The sequence below is a fragment of the Fukomys damarensis genome, unplaced genomic scaffold (assembly GCF_012274545.1).
Source record: "Fukomys damarensis isolate Sample0158 unplaced genomic scaffold, DMR_v1.0_HiC HiC_scaffold_20, whole genome shotgun sequence".
Taxonomy (NCBI): Eukaryota; Metazoa; Chordata; class Mammalia; order Rodentia; family Bathyergidae; genus Fukomys; species Fukomys damarensis.
This window is the reverse complement of record NW_022900932.1, coordinates 2,403,096-2,412,011: the sequence shown is the minus strand read 5'-3', so window position 1 is coordinate 2,412,011 and position 8,916 is coordinate 2,403,096. Positions and strand designations below refer to the sequence as shown.

Genomic DNA, 8,916 nt, shown 5'->3' with positions numbered 1-8,916 from the left:
CCGCCGGCTCTGGAGGTAGTTCTGCAGCAGCATCTTGCGCAGCTGGCTGCCCTGGGGAGGGCGGAGGGCGACGCCTGGTGACGCCTTGGCCTGGTGCCCGGGCTGCCCGCCCACGTCCCCATCTGCCCGTCACTCACCCGGTCGCCATATTTGTTCTTCTTGAGCAGCATCTGCTGCAGGGTCCGCAGCACCTTGATGCACAGCTTCTCCTCCGACTCCATGAGGTCCTTGGTGTGCTGGATCAGCCTGGCGGGGAGGTGGCTCAGCCACGCATCCCTCCCTCCCTCCCACAGCCCCTCCTGACCTCCACCACAGCCCACTCGCTCGCTCACTTGGACAGGAAGCCCCCGCTCTCGCAGCGCTGATGGGCCTCACTGCCCTCCAGGAAGAGCAGCTCGGGCCAGTGCAGGACGTCCACCAGCACCGACAGCTCGGCCTGCACCAGGGGCTTCAGCCGCTCCTCCAGCGCCGTGATGATGTCCTGGGGCAGCAGGCAAGCAGGGTCGCCGTTGGGAGAGCACTGCGGCCCTGCACGGCACCCTGCCTGGTCCAGCCTGGCCCACAGCCCGCCCCACAGAGCCTGTCCCCAAGCCTGGCTTTTCTCCTGGTCCCTCTGGCCGTGTGTGAGCCAGGTGGACTGCCCTCTCAGCACCGGTCGCCTGCACCACACTCCTTGCCAGGCTGGCCCATCCCACGCCCCACCGGCCCACACAGGACAGAAGGGACTCGAGCACGGGCCCCACCTGTAGCTTCTCGATGATGTTCTTGTAGTCCCACTGGTTGGCGGTGGGGGTGACGCGGGGGAAGGTCCGGGTGGCCGTCTTGTAGCTGGCGGCGTTGCGCTGGGCGGCTGCAGCACAGCTGGCCCCGCAGCTGAGCAGCGCGCTGATGTGGGCGTCCAGGTCCATGGGCAGCAAGATGGCCCGGCCCTTGGCTATGGGAGATGGGGGTCAGGGGACAGGGTGCCCTGCACCAAGGGGTGAGAACCCCACCGGCTCCCCCTCAGACTGAGGTGCTCTCTTCCCCCTTTGGGGTAAGAAGCCAGCTGGGCATGGGTGAACACCTGTAAGCCCAGAACTCTGGGAGGCTGAGGCAGGAGGATGGCAAGTCTGAGCTCAGCTGGGGCAACTTAGTAAGATCCTGTCTCAAAATAGAAAGTGTTCTAAAAAGGGCTAGAAACGCAACCCAGAGTGAAAGCTCTGGGTTCAGTCCCCGGGACCACAGTGTTACGGCTGTGTCTAGCTGTCCCCCAAAGCCTCATTCGGTCCTAGGTGGGGCTTTTCAGAGGTGGCAGCATCTTGAGTGCCTGACACAGGGACTGATTCGGGGTGCAGAGCTAGGCTCGAGGACACTATTAAGGGTGTGAGTGCTGCCTGCCCTAGGCAGTCTGGGTAAGATAAAGGGGCGGACCCTGTTAGGTCCTCTCTCCCTTGCTGTCTTCTGCGCGTCATGGACCGTTTCTCCTCTGGGAGGCCCCTCTGCCAAGCCAGCCTGCCTTGGAGCCAGCTGATTATGACACCTCTGAAATGTGAGCTAAATAAACCTCTCCCCCTTTAAGTTTGGGTGTTGGGTAGTTTGTCTTAGCAGTGAAAGTAAAACATGACACAAAAGAAGTAGGGAAGGGACAGTGGGAGATGGGGAAGGAGGAAGTAAAAAAGAGAAAGAAAAGAAAATACAGGCAGTTTTGCCTCTGATCCTACCCTGACCCCTCTGGGCCTGGCACCCTCCCCCAAGCTCTCCCTGAAACTGGCCAGGCCACCCCACACCTGACACTATGCGAGCACAAAAAGCAAACAGCCCTCGCGTTGGGCAGTGCCACGCAGCTGTCCCGAGAGCAGACTCCCCTGGAGGACGAGCCGAGAAGCACCATGTGCGGGCAGTGCCCTGCACCCGGGCGCCGGAGGGTGTACTCACCCACCATGGCAAGGGTGCGGATGCAGGCCTCCACGGAGCCCTTGTGCTGCTGCTGCAGCCACGGGCACTCGAGCAGCCGCGTGGTGGACTGCAGCAGCTGCACCACGATGGTCTGGTGCGTCTGCAAGAAGCCACACGGCCCACTGCTGTGGCTCGGGCCCCAGGGGTGACCCAGGGCCATGACAAGGCCACAGAGGACGGGGACGCGGGGCCGTCACCAGCCACCTGCACCTTCATGCCAGTCAGAACCCTGCCCGCCTCATCTTTGCTGAATAAATGCTCGCACGGTCCCCTGCCACCCAGGACTGTCCCTACCCCTCAACAGGACTTCCTGTTTGACAGAACAGTGCCCACGGCCCCTGCGAGGTGACACATGGTTTTTGCAGCTAAACTTGGGGGCAGCTCCCTCCACAGCACAGACAGCCGTTACACTCAGTGCAACTGTGACCGTCCTTACTCCCTGCTCCCCACACCGAAGCCACCCAGGCAGCCGTGGCCCGTGAGAGCCGCTCACCTGCAGCGAGGTGCTGTTCTCGGAGAACGGGGAGCTGAAGAAGGCGCTGATGGTGTCCAGCACGACCGTGAGCACGTACTTCTCCAGGGCAGGGTCGGCCAGGCGCTTCTCACGCTTGCTGCACACCTAGGGGAGGAGAGGGCCCTGGGTGAGCACACGAAGCCCCACAGCCCGCCCCGCCGCCCCGCAGCCCCAGGGCCAGACCCGCGCCACGTCCAGGGTGAAGCTCTCGAAGAGGGTCCAGATGTGGTTGCTGGTGTAGATCTCCTTAATTTTGTGTGCAGAGGAGAAGTTTAGAGAGATAACTGGTTCTTGAGCATGCTAACCACCCTGATGGCGCCTGCGCCGCCCCCACCCCACCTCAGTGATGCAGTCCTCGTGCGTCACCACGGACACCACGTCCTCCAGCGGCAGCAGCGACGTGCACTTGATCTCGGTGTACACGTTCTTGCCCTCGGCGCAGGCGGCCAGCAGGTCCACCAGGGAGATGTGGTACATGAGGGGACTGTGGTCCTCCACGCCATCACGGGCGGCCTTCATCATGGCCAGCAGGTGGGCCAGTGAGGCCTTGTCGTTGTAGAACACGACCACGTCGTCGCCTGCGTTGGTCAGCTGCAGGGGAGGCGGCAGGCGGCGGACGCCTCGGGCCAGCTGTCCTGGTGCCCGGCCTCCCTCCCGCGTCTGGGGGCTCCCTGGCTGAGACCCCAGACGTTCCACCTCACCCTGCCAGTGCAGTCCCGCCCCCCAGGATTCCAAGGTGAACTTTCGTCTTTCATTGCCAGCAAGTGAACCCAGGATTTTGCACCGAGCCAACTCCCCACCCCTTTTTACGCTTTGTTTTGAGGCAGGGCCTTGCTAAGCTAAAGTTGTCCAGGTTGACAACTCATCATTCCCCTGCCTCAGGATCCCAGAGAGCTGGGACCACAGGTGTGTGCCATGCCGGCCCCAGGGCCCAGAGCTCAGCCCTCAGCCTCACAGGACACCGCCCTGAGCCCCGCAGCCCTCCCGGCCCGCCCGCCTGCCCACGCGCGGCCCTCACCTCCGTCATGACCATGTCCTGGCACTTCTTCACGTACTTGCCCTCGGCCTTGATCACGGTGTGCAGGAAGTCCAGGTACTGCACGTGGCGCCCGTGCGTGGCCAGCAGGTGCACGAAGTGCTGCAGCACGGGCTCCCCGACCTCCGAGCACAGCTGGTAGTTGTTCAGGAAGATGTGCTGCATGGTCTCCGCCTCCAGCAGCTGCGGGTGGGCGGCGTCAGAATGGGGGCTTCCAACGCCGCCCCACCCCAGGGCCCGTCCCCCCACGCCCTCACCCCCGGCGTGAGGAAGAGGTGCAGGTGCTTGTGCAGCAGGGCCTGGTTGCCCGGGTTCCCGGCGCAGAACTTCTGCAGGAACTGGTGCGTGTAGCGCAGGATCTCCAGCATCTTGGCGTCGCCCTGGGCGAGGAAGGGCACAGGTGGGGAGGTGTGAGGGGTGCGGGTCAGAGGTGAAGAGGAGGCCAAGGTGGGAGTTGGGGCGAGCGGAGGAGAAGCTGAGGCCGGGAGAGGAACCACCCGCCAGGGCAGACCCGGCCAGACGAGAGTCCCGCTGGGTCAGGGAGGGCCCGAGACACGGCCGATTTCTGGGTCAGCCCACGGCAGGGAAGGGAGCTGGGTCTGGGGCAGGCTGAGGGACAAGGGCCAGAGACCAGGGTGATGCTAAGGTTGGAAGCGGGGCCCAGGTCAGTCCAGAGGCTCAGTGAAGCCTGTCCAGGCCAGCACTGGGGTCCGCACGGAGCTGCCCGGGGGCCGAGGTCAGCTCACCTTGTCATAGGGGACCTGCAGCAGGTCCAGCATGACCTTGTGGGCGTCCATGTTCTTCAGAAGCCGCTGCTGCTTCTTCCGCATCTGCTCCCCGACCCCGCACATCTTGTTCAGCCGCTCCAGGATCTGGGGGAGGCAGTGAGCCCCGAGTCCCTTCCCTCCCCGTCGGACCCCAATCCCGGCCCACCCAGCCACGTCCCGGCTCTCATCAGGGCTGGTGGGGGGATCACGGCTGCGCAGCCAGCCCATAGAGGCGGGCTGGGAAAGCACTAAAAACCCAATTCTGCCCACCAATAAAAGCAAATAGAACAGTATGTCGGCGAAATGGAATTTCATTAAGTTCTCTCAGCTTTAAAACAATTCCATCTGGCCTTTGGCTAGGCTGCTGTCAACGCGCCCCAAGAGCTAGAACACGTCTGCGGGAGGGTGGGGGAGGCGAGAGCCCGTCCCTGGGTCCTGGGCCACTCACGCCTTTGACGATCTGGTAGTTCTCGCTGCCCTTCTCCCCGGGGGCCTCCTCGCCTGTGGGCTGCTGGGGGCAGAAATGGTCGGTCAGGGCCAGCCAGGTCCGGTCCTAAGGCCGCCGCCCAGCTCCCTGCCCGCGCACCTCCTTCTTGTCCTTGGCGGTGCCCGCCTCGCCCTCCTCGCCCTTGCCACTGCCCTTCTTGTCCACCCACAGCTCGGACTTCTCCACCATGGTGCGCAGCCGGTCCAGCTCCGACTTGATCACCTTGTAGTTCTCCACGTCCTGGGCCGAGATCAGCAGCTGCACCTGCAGGCGGGGGGCCTGGCTCATGGGACCCGCACCTTGCCTCACTGCGCCTCCCCGTCCCGGTGCCACCCTAACACCACCCACTCCTCCGCATTCGCAGCCCCGCCAAAAGCCCACCACCTCCAGGAGGCTTCCCTGCTGGCCACGGCCTCCCCGGGCCGCCACATGACCGGCTTCGGCTGCTGTGTCCTGTCACGTGCTCGCCCTGGCTGAAAGGAGCCTGGGCTCCCAACCACAGCCTGTGTCTGACTCCACCTTCCCTCCTCGGGGCCAGCGGGTGAGGGAGGAAGCTCCCCGTGCCTCAGTCTCCCCTCCCCTGGGACGGGAGGAGCACCGTGGTGTCAGGGGACCGAGAGCCCAGCTGGCGGTGGGTGCAAGTCTCAATGGCCGGTCACAGAGCCCTGGTTCAAGGCCAGCACAGGCATCTCACACACAGCCATGAAGTGGGCGGGCACCACGGTGGCACCATGACGACAAAGCCCAGGGTCTCCGCGGGGCAGTGCGCCGGGCGCCCCTCAGCTCTCAGCACAGGAACTTGCCCCAGCATGGGACGCAGCAGCCACTGAGGCGGGCTGGGAGCCTTCCCCTCAGGGACCTGGGCAAGCCCGTGAGCCCCCACACGCACACCAGCCGTGCTGAGCCCGGCGGCGCCCTCACCTGCTTGAAGGTGTGCATGGCCTCCTGGCGCTGGCTGAAGTGCTTGAAGAGCAGCTGCAGGGCGCCTGACACCAGCGGTGGGTAGTTGTGCATGGTGAGGTGGACGAGCACTCGCAGGAACGTGCGGCCGCCCTCGTCGTCCACCTCCAGCATGCTGCTCGTCTTCCTGCGGGCGGCGGGACGGGGCGGGCATGGGCCTGGCTTGCTCTGCGCCCACTTGGTGGTGGCAGCACCCGGGGAGACGTCTGGTCAAAAATCACTATTTCCCATCGGCCTGCAAGCAGAGCCTGGGGACTGGAAGCGGCGACCCTGCAGACCCAGAGGCCCCACCCGCACCCAGGCCACACCCCAGGGCCAGGCGCGAGAAACCCTGTCCTCATCTCTGCTGGTGTTGGACCCGAGTGCAGCTGTACGTGGCGGGTCTGCCCCAGTGAAGATCACACACGCCCCCCGCACCTCCGAGTCACGAACGGAAACTGAAATTCGCTTACACACCCCTCCCTGACGGCTCTGATGACACCACGGCCGCAGCCTGAAGGTCACCACGCCAGCACAGAGGCGCACACGTGCCTGTCACTTCCCGTTTGTTTGCTTCAACACGGAGATGACCGTGGCTCTGAGCCTCTGGGCCCTCTGATCTCCCCGGCTTCCCGTACTACTTCCAAGGCCCCTCCTGAGGAGGGGTCTGCGGCCACACTGGACGCCCACAAAGGCAGGGCACAGAATCCGCCTGTCAGGGCGGGAGTGTGGGGCACACAACTCCACACCACCTCCCTAATGCAGGACGGGGCCTTGTCTCCAGCGGCTCCCCCAAGCCCAGCTGCAGAGGCGGGGTGACCAGGACGTCTGCAGCCCAGCGGTCCCAGGTCACTGGGGTTGGGCAGGCTCGGGAAGGGTCCCAGGAGCACCCCCCCCACCCAGCCCCACCTCACTGTGCCTCACCCCACTCCGAACATGGCCTCTGCCTGCTCCCCGATGCGGTCCAGGTTCAGGTTGGCAGCTGTGGGGGGCAAGAGGGGCAGATGGAGCACAGGGCAGGTCCACACCCAGGAAAGACGGGGAGCACAGACAGCCCCAGACACCCCCCTCGCCTGCCCCTCAGCCGGCCACTTCCAGAGCAGACGCAGCACGAATCTCTGCAACCCAGCCCCCCTGGGTCTGGTCTGGCCCAGCCTCTGCTTGGCTATGGCTTCAGATAAATCTTTGCTCCCTGTGCCTCAGTTGCCCCATTTAAAGTGGGGGAAATTCCTCCCTTCCTCCTCACAGTGACCATCACATGGGCCCATGGAGAGGAAAGGCATTTTCAGGCTGGAAACAACAGGGCACTGGCCCAGGGGTTGAGCGAGGCTCACTGGTGGAGTCGAAGGCGGGCGCTGTGCCGTCAGCCCCACTGTCCTGCATGGGAAACACCTCCACGAACTCCTTCTTAAAGACCGACAGCAGGTAGGAGATGCGGTAGTCCAGGCGCACGTTGAGGATGAACTGCAGTGCAAAGGGAGGCAGGAGGGTATGAGGACCAGTCTGCGGCCAGGAGGCCCTTCCTGCACCTTGAGGGGCAGCGGGGACCCCGAGTGGCCTGGAGCACAGAGCTTCAGGGAAGCTCTGGGATGTCACGGACAAGATCCTGAGACCCCTCTCAGGGGCACCCCACTCAGTCTGTCTCCAGGCCGAGGACCCCTGCAGGGAAGGCAACAGAGCCCCCCAGGTCCACAAGCCTGCTCTTTACCCTGTGCCACACAGACCCTGGGGTCCTGGGGAGGGAAAACTGTGGCATAAAGACACAGGCATGGAAACACGGGAGTCAGAAGCTCCTGCCCTGACTCCTGACGGACCCCGGGCTGGCTGGCTCCCCGTGGAGGGCACCTTCCCATCCCACGGTGACCACAGGCCTCATCCCTCCTCAGGACCCCACACGCCCTTGCCCAGGTGCTGCTGGGAGTCTCGGATGAGTCGCAGAAAGAGGTGAAGAAATCTCAGATCTCTAGCTCTAGGCAGAAGCCCGGTAACCCTGGGGACGCTCCTGCCGCCAGTCCAAGGACACTCTGAGGACGCGCTGGGCCAGGTGACTGACCCCTGTGGGGCCTTCCGGTCTGGACGCAGCTCTGGAGCGGTCGCCCTGCTGTCACCTGCAGGATGTCCAGGATCTTCAGCTTGGTCTCCATCACCACGATGTCCTCGCTGTCCTCGAACCTGCTCCTGTCCAGTGGCTCGGGGGCGCCGGCACCGGCGACCGACTGCTTGCGGCTCAGAACCATGGTGCTCATCATGTGGCCCATGCCCTGGATGGAGCGCCGCACGTTCTTGCCTGTGGGTAACACGGGCGCAGCAGGGTCACGGGGACGCGGCCAGGTCCTCGTCGGAGTGAGCTCGCTGCCCCATCGGGGCAGGGCACAGCCCCCAGGAAGGGACGGAGCCAACCCAAGGCTTCCCCGGGGAGGTGACAGGCGGGTGTCCCGCCCCCCAACCAAGCGCTCATGGACAGCAACTGGCCAGACTCTGCGGTCACCACAGCGTTCTGAGCCAGGGACCCCCTCGTTGGAGCCCACAGGTCCCCTTGACACAGCTAGGACAAGGCGGCTATGGGACCGAGAGCAGCAGGTGGCCCCTAGGGCAGTGCCTCACCACCCGGGTCCTCGTAGGCCTGCAGCATGGCCGAGGGGCCCTGCACGCAGTCGATGATGCCCAGCAGCGTGCGTGTGAGACGCAATAGCTCGCTGAAACTGTAGAAGCCGAAATAGATGAGGTTGTGCGCCAAGCTGACCACCTGCAAAGGGCGGGGCAAGGTGAGTGGGCGGGGCTTCAGGTGAGTGGGGCCGGGCAAGGCGCTGCCCTCTCCCAGGCAGAGGCCCACAGCGCCCCCCACCAACCCTGTCGTCCACCATTGGGCAATGAAGCAGAGGGACGGCAGGTCTGGGCCCACCCTGGGCAACTCTCAGGGGGAAAAGTCCACAAAGGGCTGGGGATATAGCTCAGGGCAAAGGCCCTGAGGTTCAATCTCCAGTACCACAAAGAACAAGAAAGAGAACAAGGCTACACCTGGGGGCGCGGAGGGCAGTGGGGTGCACACTGAGGGCCGCCCACCTCGTAGGTGAGCTTGTTCTTCTCCTCGTTGGCGAAGGGCACGGCCTCGCTGACCACGTTGTTGAGGTAGTCCTCCACGAACTCCATGGTGCTGGCGAACTTGTTCTTCTTGTCGTCTCGCGAGGCATTGAGGTTGGAGTCGTAGCTGTGGCCCGCGAGGAGGAGGGCCGGGGGG

General features: G+C 64.3%; 1 protein-coding gene across 1 annotated transcript in view; it reads right to left on the bottom strand.

Annotated features, from left to right (window-relative positions):
* Itpr3 (inositol 1,4,5-trisphosphate receptor type 3) overlaps positions 1 to 8,916 on the bottom strand; it is an 82,953-nt gene that overhangs the window by 15,298 nt on the left and 58,739 nt on the right. Inside the window, 18 exon segments of the mRNA XM_033766386.1 lie at positions 2 to 51; positions 138 to 246; positions 333 to 481; positions 744 to 934; positions 1,915 to 2,035; positions 2,429 to 2,554; positions 2,633 to 3,040; positions 3,468 to 3,668; positions 3,743 to 3,865; positions 4,232 to 4,357; positions 4,701 to 4,763; positions 4,839 to 5,003; positions 5,661 to 5,826; positions 6,603 to 6,660; positions 7,013 to 7,142; positions 7,787 to 7,965; positions 8,283 to 8,424; positions 8,742 to 8,916. The exon segment at positions 8,742 to 8,916 is cut by the window's right edge and continues 2 nt beyond it. Of these exon segments, the coding sequence (XP_033622277.1) occupies positions 2 to 51; positions 138 to 246; positions 333 to 481; positions 744 to 934; positions 1,915 to 2,035; positions 2,429 to 2,554; positions 2,633 to 3,040; positions 3,468 to 3,668; positions 3,743 to 3,865; positions 4,232 to 4,357; positions 4,701 to 4,763; positions 4,839 to 5,003; positions 5,661 to 5,826; positions 6,603 to 6,660; positions 7,013 to 7,142; positions 7,787 to 7,965; positions 8,283 to 8,424; positions 8,742 to 8,916 (2,682 nt within the window).